The sequence below is a fragment of the Rousettus aegyptiacus genome, unplaced genomic scaffold (genome assembly GCF_014176215.1).
Source record: "Rousettus aegyptiacus isolate mRouAeg1 unplaced genomic scaffold, mRouAeg1.p scaffold_m13_p_5, whole genome shotgun sequence".
Taxonomy (NCBI): domain Eukaryota; kingdom Metazoa; phylum Chordata; class Mammalia; order Chiroptera; family Pteropodidae; genus Rousettus; species Rousettus aegyptiacus.
In genome coordinates, this window is record NW_023416308.1 from 73084473 (window position 1) to 73105157 (window position 20685).

The 20685-nt window shown below is 33.4% G+C and overlaps 1 protein-coding gene and 2 pseudogenes across 3 annotated transcripts in view; 1 reads left to right on the forward strand and 2 right to left on the reverse strand.

Annotated features, from left to right (window-relative positions):
• Positions 1–20685, forward strand: part of RSF1 (remodeling and spacing factor 1) — a 111200-nt gene that overhangs the window by 37889 nt on the left and 52626 nt on the right. For all 3 annotated transcript variants that reach the window (XM_016161495.2, XM_016161494.2, XM_016161496.2), the window contains exons 3-4: positions 16595–16687; positions 18095–18300. In XM_016161495.2, the coding sequence (XP_016016981.2) occupies positions 16595–16687; positions 18095–18300 (299 nt within the window). The remainder of the gene's footprint in view (positions 1–16594; positions 16688–18094; positions 18301–20685) is intronic.
• Positions 3099–3217, reverse strand: LOC118603219 (annotated as a pseudogene).
• On the reverse strand, positions 5876–6330 carry LOC107519116 (annotated as a pseudogene).

Here is a 20685-nt window from a genome sequence, read left to right on the forward strand (position 1 = left end):
ACCATTCCATTCCTTTTACTGAGCAAGGGTTTGAGCAGTTCCTTATTGCTAAATTCAAATGATACTTTTTATTCCATATCTTCTCAATTTTTCTAGTTGTTCTTTCCTTGAAACACTCTTCTTTTGGCTTCTTTCCTATAATATTATACTGATTTTTCTTCTATCCCTAGTAGTATCCTTTGCTAGATCTTTCTTTTTGTCTAAGCTCCTAAGTTTTTATACTTCAGATCTTTGTTCTAGGCCTCCTAGTCTCATTTTATACATTCTACTGGATGATCTTATCTATTCCCATGACTTTACACTACATATGCTAATGACTTATATTTTCATCCTGAATCTTCTTAGTTCCAAAGCCAATTTACTCAACTACATAATGAACATCTTACTAGAGACTGAACCATTGTAACAAAGAAATAAGAAACAATTAATAAGAAATAAATATATTTCTCTCTATAATAACAATCTGACTGATCTAGACTTTTGAGACAGCTGTGTTCCATGAGATTATTCAGGGTCCGAGTTCTTATCTGTTTCATTCATTGTTCCACCCTACAGCATTTTGCTTTTCCATGTTGTACAATGTACTTTAGCTACAGAAAAGGGAAAGAAAGAAAGCCCAAGGCAAGCAATTTTCTTTTAAGAAGGGAGACAGAAAGAAGTTACATATATTATTTCTGTTCTTCCATTGGGAAGAAGATAGTCACATGATCATACCTATTTGTATAAGAGGTTAGAAAATACCAATTCTTCCTGAGTGACCATATGTTCTCACGGCCAGATTTGTGTGGAACAACTGTAAAAGATTCGGTTCCTCTCCATTTCCCTGCTTATAATTCAGGCCTGGCCATGTAACTTGGCCTTTGGTCACTAAAATGCAAGGAAAAGTAGTATGTTCCATTTTGGGGCAGAAGCTTTAAGAGCAGTGCATATTCTTCATGTTCTCTGTTCCCTTTGTTATGATGACTGACACTTTTCTAGGTAATGCTGCTCATTTTCGAGTGAAGATGATATGTAGAAGAGCCACTGCCAAACTGTTACCAACATATACTGTAGCCCAGGAATAAACTTTTGTTGCTATAAACCGAGGGGTTGACAAACTATTTCTTATAAGGTCACATGGTAAATATTTTAGGCTTGTGGTTTTTAAAGTCTTTTTTACAATTATAAGACAATTTTTAAATGAATGGATAATGGCTACATTCTGATAAAACTTTATGTATGAAAACAAGCACTGTGGGCCAACCACTATTGTCAACCATTGAGATTTTGGTGTCGTTTGTTACTACAGCATAATTTAGACTACTCTAACTGATACCCTTGGTTAAATAGCACCAATGCCCCCAACCTGCTTACCCAAATCAAAAATCTCAACTATCATCCTTGGCTCCTTTTTCATTTCTCAAAGTAAATATTGACCTCTCTTTGTCTCTGAGCTTTTTATTTAACAGATGACGATATTAAGACCCAAAGAGAAATACTTGTCGTTGGTCATGTATTTAAGTTAGTAAAAGATAATCAGAACTTGGATAGATCTACTGTTACTTTTATAGTATTTTTTAGTAACATATAGAGTTTATTGTTTCTTGTCTTGATAAATGGTATCACTGTCCAGTCATCAAAACAAACCTGCTGGTCATTTTGGATTTCTCTTTTGTCCTTCACATCTGGTATATTACCAAGCCCTGATTGATCTAGCCTCCTTAACCTCTCTCAACTCAAGCCTACTCAATCTATTGTTGCCTCTACCCTAATTGTGGTCATTGTCTCTCACTTGGATTATTGTGGGAACCTCTACGTTGGTTCCCCTGCCTCTAGTCTAGTCACCGCAGTTAAAAATGATAAAGTGAAAATCAGAGTGATCTTCCTCATCTGTTTTAATCCCTTAAAGTATGAGACCTTGTCTTCTAAATAGAGAATAAATTTCTTAATAAGGCAACAAAATTGTTGATGTGATGGTCCCTGATTTTTTTTTCTGTGGGTTTTCTCACTCTTCTATCTACCTCATCGATATGTACTATATTCTGCCGTACAGAACTATTTTTGGTTTCCAGAATAGTTATGTTCTTTTGGCTCCTTGGTTATTTGTACATGACTAAAGTAGACCTTGCCCTTGAGTCTTCTACCACTCTTTTAATGTATTGTCTTGTTTTATTTCCTTCACTGTATTTATCACTTTCTAAAATCACCATGCTTGCTTTTTAAGTCTGTCTCCTCAGGAATTAAAGCTTTGTGAGGGCAAGGATTTTTGTCAATCTCTGTTACATTTTTAATACTTGAACCAGTGCCTAACATGTAACTGTTGCTCAATAAATATTTGTTCAATTAAGTGGGTGAAGGTATGAACACTTCTTCCAGGTGAAGAGAGAGAGAGAGAGAGAGAGAGAGAGAGAGAGAGAGTGTGTGTGTGTGTGTGTGTGTGTGTGAGAGAGAGAGAGAGAGAGAGAGAGTCTCAGTAGCTTTCACCCCTCAATCTTCATCACTGATAGTCCATGTTTCCATAATATTTTATAGTTGCCCTCCACAAAGCATTTCTTTCTGAGCATATAGTACCTGGTAAGGGTATGTAAAGTGGATCTCTGGTCTCAGAGATCTAAGTTCTTGTAGGATTAGGGCTCCACTCTTATGACATCATTTAAGCTTAATTATCTCTTTAAACATCCCATCTTTAAATACAGACACATTGGGAGTTAGGGCTTCAACATATGAATCTTGAGGAGACACAATTCAGTTCATAACAACCCATGAAGTATTTTGTTGGAAGAACATAATCGTGCTAGTTAATATAAAGGGAAGGGGAGTTGAAGACTACTGCTCTTACAAATTCTGTAGTTCCTTCAACATAAGAATTTATTTAAATTGCATTCACATGCAACTATTTAAGAGCCCATTTATTTTATAAAATAGAGACTCATAAACTGTCTTTTCTGGGATTTTAGATCTCTTAATTTCTTAGTAATTTATTTAGATTCATAAAATCTTAAGTGATGCAAATACTTCAGGTATTACCATTGGTGTGAGGATTTGTTGGGGTCATTAAAATTTTTTATTTTCTTTTTCTTTTCTTTCTTTTCTTTTGTTTTCTTTCTTTCTTTTTTTACCGCCTATAGCAACTGGTATTCTTAGGTGGTCTCCCATCCAAGTACTAACCAGGCCCAGCCCTGCTTAGCTTCCAAGATCAGACGAGATTGGGCACATTCAGGGTAGCATGGCTGTAGACTAAAACTTTGATTTATGTTATTGTGTGCTTCTATAAATTGTAGAATCTTGACTAGTGATTTATAGACTAAGGATAAAAAATATTGAATTAAGACTCAAGAGATCTAGCTCGTTATTAAGTTTTTGATCTTGGATGAATTCGTTTTATATTTCTATGACTTGGCACATCCTTCCAATTAGAGCATGAAAGAACATTGAGAAAAAAGAATGCCCTAAATCTCAATTTTACAAATCATTGGGTAGTAATTTATGGAAATGCAAATTGTCAGTTTCACCAGTAATTTTCTTGAATTTCTCAAGTAAATAAAAGATTTATTTTGAGTGTAAAAACTCCCTTGGAAGGAAAATTACCCTATTTACTTATGTTATTGCCCTGTTTTGGGTAAGTGGTTAGCTCCAAAATAAAAATGTTTGGAGAAGCTATGCTGTAATTTTTCTCTTACTAGCCCAATTTACAGGATAACTTGAATTCTAACATCATGTGAAATTCCTTACCATCTTGGTTGTAGTAATAATAACATCTGCTTCCACACTATTCTTTGAAATCATTAACACTTCTAAAATGTCCACTTGAAAACTTTTGGGTAACATTTTGTTTAAAAATAGTAATACTGAATTAAAAAATGTATAACTTTATTATGTTATAGTCAGTCTTCTCAAAATTGCCCACATATGATGTTTTTGCTTTTTACTTCCTACTGAATCTTCCCTGTCTGGTCTCTTCCCCACTAGGCCACCAAAAATGAGCCTTTTCAAAACAAGCCCTGACATGTTGTCAAATCCAGTGGACATTTCTTCAGTTCTTGTTTATTAAACTTTTTATCATTCTTCCATAGTTGAATCTTGTTTAATCTCTCAGCTTTTCTTGGTTTCTTTCTACCTCTGGTTACACTTTTCCTATTTTCTTTTCCTGGCTCTTCTCTCTGACCACTAAAACATATCATGTGTAGCACACAGAACAGAATTATCTAATAGAAAAGCTGGAAGATGCCTGAACATAATTCATTTAAACATGAGATCTAACCATAGATATGGTTAACTAGGAATCCACAGCTACTAAAGCTAGCAGATTTTCATCCACCTATTTAGTAAACTTTTTTTTTTTTCTATTTAGTGATGTCTTAGTCCATAAGGCACTTAGTAAGTACTGCCAGGGATATATGAGACAGGGATATATGAGACACTGATGTTCATGAGTCTGGGGTTCAGTAAAGGAAGAAAACTAAAGTAGTATACAAATAAATAATGCCAGGCAGAATATAAATGCTTTAAGTGCAGTGTGGTATCTGGATAAAGTAGTTTTGTGGGTATGCAAATATACTTAAAATTTTCTCATCTTTTCAGTGTTTGTGGTATAGATTATTACTGATAAAAAAAATAGATGAGTATTGATTTCTTTCCTTCCTTCTAAAGAATAATGCTTAGGAAAATAATTTGAAAGATATAAGTAGGCCAAAGTGGTAAGGTAGGAAGTGTTCAACATGAAAGCATACTTAGAGCTAAGCGATCACACAGTGATATTTATGGAAGGCATTTAGAACAGCTGATATGGGTTATATGGTAGGGAAAAGTTTGATCCTTATGGTCTTCATTCTTTGGTAATATATCATAAATATGTTACATGACAAAAGAGGCTTTATGGATATAATTAAATTTATTAATCAGTTGACTTTAAGATGGGGTGATTATCTTGAATTATCCAAATGAGCCCAATGTAAATTACATGAGCCCTTAAAAACAGAAGAGACAGGCAGACGGAGAAGTCAGAGATATTTGAAGTGTTAGGAGGACTCAAAACCCTATTCTGCTTGAAAGTGGAGGGTGACATGGTAAACATCAGAAGGAAATGAATTCTACCAACAGTCTGAATGAGCTTGGAAGTTGGTTTGTGTCCAGAGCCCCCAGAGAGGAATACAGCTCTACTAAGACCTTAATAACAGCTTTGTGAGACTGGAAGCAGAGAACTCAGGCAACCCAGGCTGTATAGGACTTCTGACATACAGAAACTATGAGAAAAGAAATGGGTGTTGTTGTAAGATGCTAAGTTTGTGGCATTTTATTACACAGCAATAGAAAAATAATTCAGATTTATTCTATCAATGAAGGATTTATACTTGATGAGAAAACTTAGCAATGATTTCAGGTTCCAAAAATTCTTTGCAAAAGTATTCTCGCCAGTTCATTTTCATCAAAATATGCTCTTTTCCTATAGCAACCTTAAACAGAATCATGAAATTCTCAGATTAGTGCGTTTAATTATTTACTCTAAACCTAACCCAATGCTAAACATTAAACAGATTTATTTGATACTAAATCAGGTAGGTTAGCTGGAAAGAGTTAAGAGTTTTGGTATTAGAAAATATGGGCTCCATTCTTGGTTCCTTAGCACTGTTGATCTCAGGAAGCTATCTTACTTGTCTGAACCCAAGTTGATCCATCTGTAAAATAATGAAAATGGGGTTTTATCAAGTTAAAAGAAACTAACATTTATCTTGCAAAATTGTAAGAATTTAATGAGGTACTGTATGAAATGCACTGGAAATAGCATCTGACCTGTTGGCTTCAAGAGTAAAAGTATTGTTGAGCCCAATAGACTTTTTTTTTTTTTTTTAAGTATAATTTCTGCTTTATTTTTTTCAGAAACTACTTCTTCAGCTCCTTACATGGGCTTTGGTGGAGGTCATGGGGCAGTACCTGCAGGTCTAAATCAGGGTGGGGGTGTTTATTCCTTCCCAGCCTCATAAGAGCGATTCCTGACTACCTTGCTTATGTTATGAATGGCTCAACTCACACAGTAATGTAATTTCACATACAACTTGTTAAGTACATACACGTCGAAGACACTCGCTTTAGAAATGTCCCTCATAGCTGTGGCCTCTACTATGTTTTGGATGACAAACTTCTTAATGGCCTTGTCCTTGGGCATGCACTGTTGGGCATGCATTGGGCACAGTTGGTGCAGTGAACAGGCTGCACATGGCCCTGGCCTTTTTTGGCATGACCACTGTTTTTTTTTTTGTTTTTTTTTGTTTTTTTGGTCATCTTGGAAGCGAGGAGCCAAGAGTGGGCCTAATAGACTTCTGAAGATAGCTGTTGAAGCTTACATTATTACCTAATTTTAAAGGTATATAAAAGATACTATTAAAATAACTTAGTTAATACAAGCTAGTACACCACAGCTCTTTATCATCTCTTGACTGAACTTTCTCCTCTTAATTGGTCTCTCAGCTTTTAGTCTTACACTCGTCTACTACCTTCTCTTCACTGCTAAAAGAGTGATCTTTTAAACATAGTTTTATAAGTAACTATTATATCACTTTCAGAATTATTTAGTGGTTCCCTTTCACTTAAAAATCTAAACTATGTCATAACATTCAGCACTCTTAACGGTTTAACCACTTCTCTTTAGCCACATCTAATGACATTCTCTCCTGTATACCTTACTACTTATATTCTTTGCCATTCACAGAACATGTCTTTCGTTCTGAAGAGTTTTTGCATATACCATATCTTCTGCCTGGAATGACTTCCCACCAACTTGTTTTCCTGGCAAACTTATTTGTCCTTTAGATCTCAACTCAAGTATTACTTTTCTACTTGAGGCCTTCTCCCAAGAAGATGTTCCTTCATGGATTTATGTATAAGTTTCTTAAAGATGCTGTCATATAATTTTTATATTGAATGTTTACTATACCAGGCACTATATTTAATACTTTCCTTATATATAGTTCACCTTTGAAATAGATATTATCCTCTTTTTATGCACAGGAAATAGATTTTGAGAAATTAAATAACTTGGCCAGTCTGCTAGAAATGGCAGAGCCAGCATTCAAGCCCAGGACTGTGGATCCAATGCTTTAAAATACCATTAATATCACCCCTCATATTTGCTGATTGTAAACATCTTGAATGTTTTTTTTTTCATCTTTTATGCATTGAAATTAGATGTTAATTATTTAGACAATTTCAGTTTTCTTTCACTTGCCTGCTAATTAGCTTAACTATTTATTTACTTCTTAGTTGTACTCATTAGTGTATTAGCTAGTTTTCTGATGCAGTTTTTACATTCTCTGTTATGTGGTTCTTGATCCATCTTTCTCTTTCTTTGTGACACCATTATATGTGTGTATTACACTAGCTATTTCTTTTCCTTGTGAAGTCAGTGGAATATAATTAATATAAAATTCTGTTTAAATCCAGAGCAAGTATCTGACATCTGTTAGGCCTTATTCCTTGGCTCACAGCAGACGTTACCAGTCTAAGCTTTTCTTGCTAAGCTTAGACTTAGCAGACTATACTGCTACCACAGATCATTTAACATTGGCATCTGTTTGTCATCTCTTGTTAGTATCTCCCTAAAACAGTTGAGCTAAGACCTATAGCTTCACTATGTTATAAAGTACCTAGAGAGAATGGCAATGAGTGGAGGCCTACTGGTCATTTGAAAGGAAATTATTGTGATAATCCGAACAATGAAGAGGCCTGAATTATGGTTTTGGTAATACAGATGGAAAGGAGAGGGTGGATGTGAGTTATTTGGAAGGTAGAATTATTAAGTCTTGGTAACCGATACGAGAGGGAAAGAGAGGAGGCTTGCAGTTCAACCAAGAGCATTCATAGTTGTGCTGTATCCTGTACTTGCCAACATATATTCTCCAGTATCATCCAAAAATCTAGCTAGTGACTTTTTATTTTTAAAGTAGAATTACCCTCCTAAAAATAAAGAAACCCAGTGAGTGGAAATTTCAGTTAACAGTTCTGCTGGCACCTGCTAATCCGTAGACAGATAGGCCTTGGCCTTATCGAGCTTCACATTCTTTTTACTTGGTGAGCCATAAAGAAATTTCTTTGCCAATGAACTCTCATATTTCCATGAAACTCCTCTTTTTCCTGTGGTTGCTAGTGATTTTAGATACCATGTGAGCGATTTCAGACACCTTAGCCATGGCTAATGAATGTGCCACCATGTTAATAAACAGATACTTGCCTTCAACAGATTCAGTACCTGTTGCCTCTGCTTTTCTGCTGCCCTGCCTCCCGCCCAAACACATTCATTTAAAGACCTTGAAAACAATGGGAAAGCCAATTTTTAATAAATTACTCTTTAAAGGAAATCATGCTTGCCTCAGAATAATTTCTGAGAAGCAGATGGTAATTTATTATTGCTGTTTTTCTTTACTTGTGTGATTTCTTCACCACATGCCACAATGATTTAGATAGTTTTTCAAAAAAAAAAAATACTATCACATTGAATGTAATCATTGATTTTAAAAGGTTTTTTGATTTCAAGAAATGTTAAAATATAAAAATAAATATTTCTTAAAATAAGCAAAGAGTATTTTCTACTTGAGGGATAATGACATTCAGAAGAAAATAACCTAATGTGTCTGTTCTGGGGTGTTTTCGTACCCCTCATGGAAAATGACCTCATTCATTTGTCCCTCAAAAGTAGAGATGGGGGGTAATCTCTATTTCTTGGTTTCTAGTAATATATTTAGAAATCTTTTGGAATAAATTTGTCAGTAGATGGCCTTAATCTAAATGGCAATTTCAAAAAGATCCATTGTTTTTACTTCTCGGTAAGTCAGAAGGACCATCTTTTGTCATTTATTAATTTGGTCATATTTTGACGAGGATTAGATATTTCTTTACTGCTATATTTATTTTTCAAAAGTAAACTAAGGTTGTTATCTTTAATTTTTATCTGTTCTGTTAATAAATTAATTTGTATTTTTTGTTGAGATACAATTTATGTAACATGAAATTCGCCATATTAAAGTATATTCACTGATTTTTGTGCAACCATGATCACTAATTCCAGAACATTTCGATCACCCCAAAAAAGAAACTTCGTACCCATTAACAATCAGTCCCAGTCACAACACTCCTCCACATTTCCCTAGCAACCACTAATCTACTTTCTGTCTTTAGGGATTTGCTTATTTTGGACATTTCTTATATATGGAATCATAAAATATGTGGCCTTTAGTGTCATACTTCTTAGCCTAATGATTTCAAGGTTGTGTCTTTTTGTTTTGTTTTGTTTTATCAGTATTTCATTTCTTTTTTTGCCGAATACTATTCCATTGTATTAAGAGTAATGCTTATATGAACATAGTGTACAAGTTTTTGTGTGGCCATGTATTTTCATTTCTGTTCTACATATACCTAGCATTGTAATCACTAGGTCATATGATAATTTTATGTTTAATTTTTTGTGGAATTGCCAGACTGTTTTCCATAGCTGCTGTACCATTTTCCATTCCCAGCAGCAATTTATGAAGGTTTTAATTTCTCCAAAACTTAATAATGATAAGAGCTAATATTTGAGAGCTTATTCTATACTAGGAGAATAGAATGGAGAATAAAGTAACTCACAAGGTTACACAGATAGTAATTTCTAAAGCAAGGATTGAACACAGGTTTGTTTAATGCCACAGAATAAATACTTACTTAATGCTTCCTTCTTCTGTTGAAAAGCATTTCCACATAATTTTAACTTTATAAAATGTTCCTTAAAGAGTACCATTTACTCTGTGGTAATGTGTGAGCAGCCATAATTTATCATAAGTGAATTGTATGTGGTGGTGTAGAAAGAGCACTAGATTTCTAACAGGGAAAAACCTGAACTCTGCTAATTACTAAGTGTATATGTTTAATTTAGTTCTCTGACTTTCTGTTTTCTTATGAAAGTATATGTGAATACTCTCAGCAGAGTGCCTGTCAGATAGTTGCAACTCAGCAAATGTTGTTTACATATTAATAATAAATTATCAGAATAGAGCCATTTTAGGGAACTTTTTCTTTTCTGTGGTTGGCATTCCTTTGGAAAATGACAGTACCTTGGTCCAGATTTTTCATATTGTGAAATGTTGGGTTGCATTTTCTTTAGTTTTCTACTGAACTCTTACGTGACTTCAGGTTGTCCAGTAAATGTAATATACCTGAAGCTTTTCCAGAGAGAAATAAGCAATAATTCCCCAATTATTACTGAAAATCTCCTGTGGCAAAATTATCCTTAAGTAGACTTTAGGTACTGGCTTCTTTTCTCCAGAGGTTTTTTTAATTGTGTATAACTTGAATTGGTCGTGACCTCTCAATTATGTACTCAAAAGTACTGCTCCTTTATAGCCATAATTATTTACCTAGTAAGCATACCTATAAGTCTAATATCAGTGTGTTTTGAAAGGAATTACATAAAAATAGCAATTTAAAGTTATTTCTCATTACTTTAGTTAAGCAGATAGGCCTGGGGAGTAAAAATAGAATCTAAAATTTCCTAAGTATAAAAACTTTAGGAAACTACTGAAAAATACGATGTTGATGATATATACGTGTCTTAATTCTTGTCTGAACTGAAAATGAGAGAAGGCTAGAGTATAATGTAGATTTAATGAGAACTTATTGTAGTAGTTTTATAACTTCTTTTAAGTGTTACCTATAGTTCGAAATACATATTTGTTGAAATTTAACAACTTGCAAAATGTGACAGACACTCAACCTCATACCATCTGCAAAAATTAACTTAAATGGATCAATAACCAAAATAAAAACACTAAAAGCATAAACCTCTTAGAATAAAATAAAACACAGGGATAAATCTTCATGACCTTGGATTTAGCGATAAATTCTTGGCTATAACACCAAAAGTGTGAGCAACAAGAGAGAGTAAGAAAAATGGAACTTTATGAAAATTAAAAACTTTGTGCATCCAAAGACATTATGAAGAAAGTGAGAAGACAACCTACAGAAGGGAAAAAATATTTACAAATCATATAACTGATAAAAATTTAATATCCAGACTATATAAAGAACTCTTAAAACTAAACAACAAAAAGATAACCCACTTTAAAAATCAGCAAAAGTTTTGAGTAGACATTTCTCCAAAGATATACTAAGATTAATAAATTAACACTGGAAAAGATGCCTCAATATTATTTGTCGTCAGGGCAATGCAAATCAAAATTACAGTGAGATATTACTTTATACCTAATAGGATGGCTATTTTTTTAAAAAAGAGGAAAATAATAAGTGTTGGTGAGGTTATGAAGTTATTGAAAGCCTCATACGTTCCTGATGGAAATACAAAATGATGCAGCTGCTGTGGAAAAGTTTGGCAGTTTCTCAAAAAGCTAAACATAGAAGTGACATTCGACCTAGCAGTTCCCCTTCTAGCTGTATATTCAAGAGTTGGGAACAGATACCTGTTTGCCCGTGTTTGTTGTAACATAATTCATAATAGCTGGAAGGTTGAAACTACCCAATTGTCCATCAACTGAAGATTGGATAAACAAAATGTGGTCTGTTCATACAATAGAATATTTTTCATCTCCAAAAAGAAATGAAGTTCTTATATGTGCTACATCATGGATAAACTTTAAAAATATGCTAAGTGAAAGAAGCCAGACGCAAAAGAACAAATACTGGATGATTCCACTTATAGGAACTATCTAGAATAGGCAAATTCATAGACAGAAAAGTAGGTTAAAGGTTACCAGGTACTGTAGAGTGGGAGGAGAATGGGAGTTATTATTGCTTGATGGTTAAAGAGTTTCCTTTTGAGTGATAAAAAAGTTTTGGAAATAAGAAATGGCAATGTTTATACAACAATATGAATGTAATTAAAGCCACTGAATTGTACACTTAATGATTAAAATGGCGATTTTTATTGTTATTATATATATATTTCCACAATAAAAATTTTAAAACCACAAGGAATTTTTCCCTAAATCTAGCAGTAACTTTAGTTTCAACATACTCGCTGTAGTATGAGATACAGAGTATAACGGGGGGAGAAGCCATTTAGTATAACAGAGTTAATTACCCAGAAAATAAAAGCAGGAAATTAAATCAGTCACCAATGATTTTATTTAAATCTTAGTATATGTTGTGTGTGTGTGTGTGCATCTACACAGATAACACTAATCTGATACAAAAGTATGAAACAATGTTTATGTACATACAGTTTGGACAACACTGATATACGTCCTGCCAGCTCTTAATTCCTTCTTATTTCCACTTGTGTTCCTGTTGGTTCTTATGGTGATTTTCTAGAACCATTTCCAGGTTTGCCTTTATATAGGGGAGTAATGGCACAGTGAGTATCTAATAGGCATCTTCTTTATCTCATCTCTTTTATTAACTACAAAACCTCCATTTTACAGATGAAGATCCTGAAATTCAGAGAGGTATTCGACTCAACAAGATCACACTGCTGATAGGGATAGGCAGGATTTGACTTTCAACCTGTTTGATACTAAAGCTTTATTGTTCTTTGTATCTAGATGACTGATAAAGAGCTGATTACTTGAAAAGCGGTACTTGGCAATCACATCTTTGCATTTTATGTATATTGTTAATCTTACCTATAAATGTAAAATAACTGACAGAAATTTTATTTTTCTTGTTAGACTTATGTTAGATACTTTCAGAGCACCTTTTCCTTGACTAAGACTTCAGAACAGGCTACTTTTGAGAAGTTTCTCAAATTCATTCATATATAAATGTACCTAATTTATAGGTTAACTGAGATTCCAGCTGCTTGTCCCAAAATCCTGAGCTTCTTTACCAGGAGTTATAGTATCTTATTTTTTCTGCTATCAAGCACAGTGTCTGGCACACAGTAAATTCCTGATACAGTGTTTATGGAATGAATTAACTAATTAATGCATACCCATGCTCTTGTCATTTGGTGGGTTTTGGTGTTCTTTTGATTTCCAGAATTGTGTTACTTGAGAAAACATGCCATTGAAATTTCCTATATATATATTTTTAAGGAATTAATAAAGAAACATCTTAATGTATTCTTATAGGCAATGTTCCCAGATGTTCCACCATAAAAGTAAATTGCCTCAGTAGTTATACCAGAATACATTGATACACTGAGTATTAAGTATCCAGTATCAGCAAGGCCCTGTACTTGGTAGGTAATGTAGGAAATAAAAAGATGAATTATATTTTCTTTTGCATTCAAAAATCTTGTAGTATTACAGGACACCCACCTCAAATATGTATGTTAAAGTTCAGTCGTAATTAGTAACACCATATTTGAAACAAAAAACTTGTTATTGCTTTTGTAAGATAAGTACACATTTTCCATACAACAATCTGATTTTGCCTTTTCTAGAGTATGCTCTGCCAAGTTTAGCTCAGGCTTATCACCTTTCTCTTAAGTTGTTGCAAAATAGGCTTTATTAGTTGGTCTCATCTCAGATTCTGTCCTCTTGTCTATCTTGCACAGTGCAACGAAACTATTTTCCTTCAGTACTTCCAAATGTGTGTTGAGTCCTCATTTTTATGAGCCATGGCCTACTTTCATAGCTTTGTCTCTCTGCCCACTCCCAAACCCAAGCACTCATGAACTAGGGCTCTAGGGCTCAGCATAAAGAGCTCCTCTATTCACCTTCACATTGACAGAACATACTGTCATCATTCACATCCCCATTGCTTTGCATATTCTGGTTTTTTCTTCCCGAAATGCTCTTTACCTACCTCCATGTTTGGTAAAACCTCATTCATCCTTCAGGTCTGAGCATAAATGTCATCACTTGAATAAAATGTTCTTTAATCTCCCTGCATCCATTGACTGAATTAGGGTTTCTTTCCTCTGTGTTTTCATAGTGGTTTATAGTTATATCAGTTACTCAGTTTGTTGATAATTTACTGACTACTTTTTCCTTCTATAATTATTTGTTTATATGTCTCTTTCCCTCCCTCTCTCTCTCTGAATTCTGAACTTCTTAAAGCAGAGACCATTAATTCATCTTTGCCCTCTCAATACTTAATATGCTCAGTAAATGTTTGGTTTAGTCCTCTTGAAAGAATATATACAAAACAGCTGGACATATTTAATTAAATATTACATCAGGGAGACTTGGTGAGATGTAATTTGAGTATAAATAATGGAGCTAGATGATTTATAATTCTTAGTCAAGCCTTTGTCCACAGCTCCAGTGGTGACAACTGACCTGATTGGTATCTTAAATATATACTGATTTCTCTGTAGATGACTAGAGATTCCTTATTCTTCTCATTCCTTGGCTAAAGCACATACCCTCCTGAGAATAACAGTACACCCATCTAACACTTGTGAGAATTGACTGAGTTAAAACTATTTTAAAACAGTATGCAATAAATATCAGCTGTTATTATTATTCTAATAAGAATCTAAAATGTTCTTTTGGATGTGTTGTGTTGGCTATAGCAGTTATTGGCAGTTAAAAAGAATTTTTAAAATTTAGGTAAAAGTGTTACTTTTATGTCTCTCATTTATTCATCAGATACTTGTTTTGTACTTGCTGTGTGTCTCAGTGTCTCATACTTGGTCACAAGCTAGAGGTATGAAGATGAGTAGACACAGCCCTTGACTTCTCAGATTTCAGCCATAAAATTTTTCTTAAGTCAGTTTTGATAAGGTTTGTGTAAAGACTATATAATCCAGTGGAAAGATCTCCGAACCAGGAGTCATAAGCTTCAAGTCTCAGCTCAGTAATTTTGGGCAAGATACTTCTTAGATGTCTAATATATACCTCAAACTTATTAGGTATAAAACATCTCTAACTTTAACTAAGATATTCCTTTAATAGCTTAGTTAAAAGCACTTTTATCTTTGCATTTGTTGAAGCCTAGCAATCTAGTTGTCACCTTTGGTTTTTCTTTTCAGTCACCCTCTACATCTGTTTTATCAAAAGTCCTGATGATTCTGCCTCCAAATACAGTTGTCTACTTCCTGTCCTCACTACTACCGCCGTAGTCTGCATTATTATCTTTTGCCTTAAAATTGTTTTCCTAGTTTCTCTTTTTCCATACAGCAACCATTTTTGAAACATAAATCATAAATTCCCTCTATTTAAAATTGTCCTTTGGCCTCCCATCATACTTGAAATAAAATCTTAATTCCTTGCCCTGATCTGTATAATTTGGACATTAGTTACCTCTTTCACGTTATCTTCTGCTACTTTCCCCCTTATTCTACTTCATTAATGCTGATATTTTTTCTTTTTTTTAATTTGCCAAACTTTAAGGCCTTTGTGCTATCTTGTTTCTTCTGCCTGGAACTACTACTAAAGATCTTCTTGTGGCTGATTTCTATTTTATGTCTCAGCCTTTTGTGTCAAGTGTCAACTTTTTTAATGATGCCTTCCCTGAGCACCCAGGTCAGAGTAGCACTCAAACTATCACATTACTTTATTTTCAGCATGATATTTGTCTCTACTTAAAATTTTTTTATTTTTACCTGTTTGGCTGCCTCTTAGAATGTAAGCTTCTAAGAGGCAGGTTGTCTGTCGTCTTCACCATGGTATTCCAGATTGTTGACTAGTTTCCGACATAGAGTTAGGTCCTCAGGAAATATTTGTGAAATCACTGGGTGAATGAATCTCTCTATATTTCATGTTTATCAGTGTAAAATAAAAATATCCATTTGAATGATATCCAAGGACTCCCCCTGTCAAAGATAAACAGAGCCAGGCACTAGTTAAAGGCAAGGACAGCTTTTATTGAAATCACCTAGGCACTCTATGTCATTTTTCATGCCTGTTTTATAACTTTCAAGGTCAGTATTATTAGTGCTCTCCTTTTATTGCTGAAGGAACAGGTTCACAGAGGTCATAGAGTGACATTTCTTCTGATTAGTCCTTATTGTTGAGGGAGAGTAGTTATCCAGATCTTTTTTCCTCAGCTTGTTAAGTGGCTCTGGTTTGCCTGAAATTGTATGGAGATAAGCCTAAAAATTTAAGTTAATGCCATATTATAGAAGGTTTTAAATGCCAAGTAATAGAATCTTTACCCATAAATAGGAAAACATCAAGTTGGAGTGTAGCTTGGTTAAAAATTTGCCTACCCAGACCAGTGCGGATGAGAAGATGGCTATGTGCTAGAGGGCAAGGAGGTAAAGTTCTATATGAGGAAAATCAAGGCCAAGAAAGGCAAATGAATCCTCCTCCTTCCTATCTTAGCTCATGTAATAAAGGTGTTTATTGTTCTAAATAAATAAATAGATGCCTACAATTCGGCATGTTTTTTGAACCTATCGTTCTTGCTCTTCAGAAATTTTCAGGCTATTTAGTGAGACGGAATTATGTGTAATTACTTGCACTTGGGAAAATGGTCTAATTTTAGACACAAAAGAGTGTCTTAAATTCTTAAGTGCAGAGGAGAGAACTGCAGAGACCAGCACTTACCTTCAGTTATCTGTCAATAGTAAGCGTTTCTGGTGTATTTAACTAGTATTTTAGGGTGAACCTGGATTGGATTGTGTTTTCTATAAATGTTTTCCTTTAAAATATATATTAAGGACAGTTAATATAATTAAACAACAAAACTACCTGTATAAATAAAACTTACTTTTATATATTAAGATATTAACTTTCTCTGACAGATATGCCAAGAGTTTAATAGCACCTGGGCATGGGAAATGGAGAAGAAAGGCTATCTTGAAATGAGTGTTGAATGCAAACTAGCACTCCTAAAGGTAATAAATTTATTATTTGTTATAATTATTTTAATTTAACAATTCACTTTTGACTCCTGGTTGAATTGGAAAATAACTGGAATGTAGACATTTTTATTACTATTAGAAAAAGACAGTACATTTTCTCTTAAGTTTTGGTGATGAAACAGTCTATTTAAATTACTATTTCTGGTTGTTTTTCAGTACACAAGTATATCTAGGTTTAATGATCTGTGCTTGTAGGGACTGTAGCGGTTGCCACAGAGTGATTTTATTCATTGTTTTCAGCCTTCACAATCGTTGCTAACATGTACTGTAAAGTGTGGTTAATCTTTTACTGATACACTGAATTAGTAATTTGATAGTTTTCCAGATGACTAGGGGCATGCCATTGTGTACTTAATCAAATTCTCGTATAACCAAAACCATTAGATTAAAATAGGTCTTCTCAAAGTGGATTTATTTTCAAGTGTGAGTTTCCCTTTCTATTCCTACACATTTCAGAGTGTTGGCCCTAAATATTAGCGAGGTGGCCAGCATAACAAAGGGAAAAAAAACACTTTCCACAGGTGAGACTACTAAGCCAGGTAACCAGGCAAAGGCATAGAGGCTTTGATAGGAACTTCATGTATTATCTTCCTGGGCAGAGAGGCTCAGGGAGAAACCTGACTTTATGCCTTAATCATATATAAAAATATATAACAAAAAGTCAATTCCTTCAGTTTAGTGATGTGAATGCCTTTTTTTTTTTTTTTTGAAGATAGTTTTCCTGAGTTAGCTATCAATGAGACTACCTTCCTTAAAAATGTACCTCTCAGACATGAGTGAAATCTAGAGTAAAAACCAAACTACTCCAAGGTGTCCTGCTGGCTATAAAATGCAGTTTAATACATATATGTGTGTGTGTATATATATGTATGTATATATTTATATTTATTTTGTCATCCAAATGGTTTTAATTATTGGAATGCACAATTTTTATATATGCAAACAAACTTTTAAAACCTGAATAAAAAGCATGTCTCAGGCTTTCAAAAGCAGATTGCCATTTCAAGAAGAATATTCATCTAAAAGCTTTAAGAGAGAAAGGATCATTGAAAATTTTATACTCTGAGACAATTTGGGAGACTATTGCAAACAGACTCAGTGCTTTTGAAAAATAACTTTATTTTTGTGTCTTTGGTTGTATTAAGCCTGTAAATTTGTATAATACTGAAATAAAATGTTAACTTAAAATTTGTCTGTTTAAATTGGTTATTCTAAACAGGTTTTACGAAAAGGGGGAGAAGATGGTAAAAGATGAATAAAGTATAAATGTTCTTTTTGCTTCTGTCCCTGAATCAGTTCTATGGTTGAACATATCACATTAACTGTAATGGAGAAACATTTATGAGGGGTATTTCAAGCCATGCTGTGACTATTTTCCAGTACCTCTGCGAGTGTCAGTTTGATGACAATCTCAAATTCAAGAATATTATCAATGAGGAGGATGCTGATACCATGCGTCTTCAGCCCATTGGCCGAGATAAAGATGGCCTCATGTACTGGTACCAGTTGGATCAAGATCATAATGTCAGAATGTACATAGAAGAACAAGACGATCAAGATGGCTCTTCATGGAAATGCATTGTCAGGTATCTTTTATTGGACTCTTTTTACATTTATTTGTGTGTTTTTTCACTTTGATCTCTTGTCTCCTAGAACATAATCTCTGAGGCTGGTGTCGTCTTTCTCTTGTGGGATTAGGAGTTTCCAGGGCCTAGCCTAGTGCCCAGCACAATACCCATAGTAGTCACTTAATTCATTATATGTCAAATAAACAAATTTATTTAGCATTGTAGTCCATATCAGAACATATATCTTTTACTTTAGGTAAAATAATAATAATAATGCATTGATAATATGCACCAAAAAATCCATTGTTAGAAAAAATACTAGAGTATTGTTTGGTTTTTATTTCTCTATAGTTGTCTATTATAATTACCTACTTATTTGTAATTTTAATTTAGCCAATTCATCTTGATATTATAGTATATTTTTTTTTTATTTTTACTGTACCAACATTTCTTGACTGGGATTTTGAAGAAATCTGAGGAACATTGTCCTGTTTTAAAAAATCTTGATTTTTTATCCGTATCAACAGATATATTTGAACAGAAACATTTAATGTAAAACTTTGAAATACAAGAGGTTTTTTTTTTTTTTTAACCTGTAGATAGATGATCCTGGGACCATTATTCAGAATCTTTATATCTCTAATATTCTGTTTTTGCAACTTAATTAATTAGAATTTATGTTATTAATACTCACAGTTTATATTTATTTGGAAAATATTGGAGGATCTATAACTCAAATGGGGAGAACTAATAGATATATAACCATTGACTTATGAAAAACACCTTTAACTCATCTGTTCTTGCTTATTTTAAATTTTAGCAGATTTTTGTTAGTGATTATTTATGTTTTGAAAAGATAATCCAGAGAAATTTAGAATATTTATTTGGGTCAGCTGAACTTTTATTTCCTAAGTGTAAACATGAATTGAATGAGCTCATGAGGGACTGTTTTATAAGCACCCTTTTTTTCATACTATAATATGATTCTCCATGTTGTTAACTTATTTAATGGAGATAAACAAAGTAGTCCTAAAATAAAATTTATTTAACGTCTCTCCTGTGAATACATACATTGAGTTGAGGTTCTATTTGTATGTTTTACCACCTTCTGTTATTTCCTATATCAACCTTATATACTTGTTTAAGAGATATTCTCCTACTTTGTAGATGAAGAAAGTGTGATAGAGAAAAATAATTGTGATTATTACTGATCAGTCATGTGTGCTTAAAACAACTCCTAATGTACACTTTTAAATGTGTCATACCCTAATGAGAGTATATAGCATAGATTTTAGAGTTAAGTGTGTTTGAATTTGGGTTCCTCTCTTTACTGTATATACACGGATTACATAATTTCTCTGATATTCTCTCCTGCGCTTGAAAGTGAGGGTGATAGCACTTCCCCAATACAGTTGTTGTGAGGAATAAATGAGAAACCATACTAGAATTACAATATATGCTCAATAAAAATTTGTGTCTCCCAATAAAAATTTTGTGTCTTTTTACTGTTGACTTTTCTTATAATATTTCTAACTCCAAAGACTAAAATCATTTCTTCATAAAATATTTGTTAGCAGAAAAAGGAAAGGGCAAAATTCCATTGGTGTACCCTTCACCTCTTCTCATCTTTGATCAGTCTTCCAGGTATTAGTTCCTCTGTTTCTGCCTTTTTTAAAAATCTTCTTTCCGTGTACAAAATTTGGCTATGATAAACATAAAATGGTGTATGTGACAGTTTTTCAGATACTTATATAGAATGCCTGAACAGTTTTCTCATGTTAACAACCACAAATTTCTTTAGAGAACTAGTGCCAGGTTGTAATTTTTGCCTTTCTGAAAAACATCTACGAACATGTGAATTCCTACCTGCAAATGTGCCAGGCAACTTTCGCCAGACATGTAGTATTATTTGGTACCTGTAAAAAAAGTCATTGGACTCATCGACTCTAATTTCAGGTAATTTAATCAAATTCTAAATGCCTGGTTGTCTCAGTAAGATTTCTTTATTTCATTAACTTAAAAATTTATATTGGATTTCCACTTGTGTAATGGGGAATATATGGGAAATATCTACTTCCCTCTCAATTTTGCTGTGAACATAAAGCTGCTCTTAAAAAAAAAAAACACTGTTTTAAAACAAATTTTAATGCCATAATATTACCACAGTCTTAAAACTTCCATTAAATAGCAGTTTCCATTTCTGTCTGTTGTAAAATTCATAATATAAATAATATGTGAGATGGATAGATATAAAGTAAATTACTGACATGTAAAGAATTATATTTTAAGTTTAAGCAAGATTTAGTAAGTTACTTACAAAAGAGTAAAAGTAGTTAAATTTCATTAAACCATTGAAATTGATAACATTTGAACATTTTAACCTACAAAAATGGCAATTTTGTA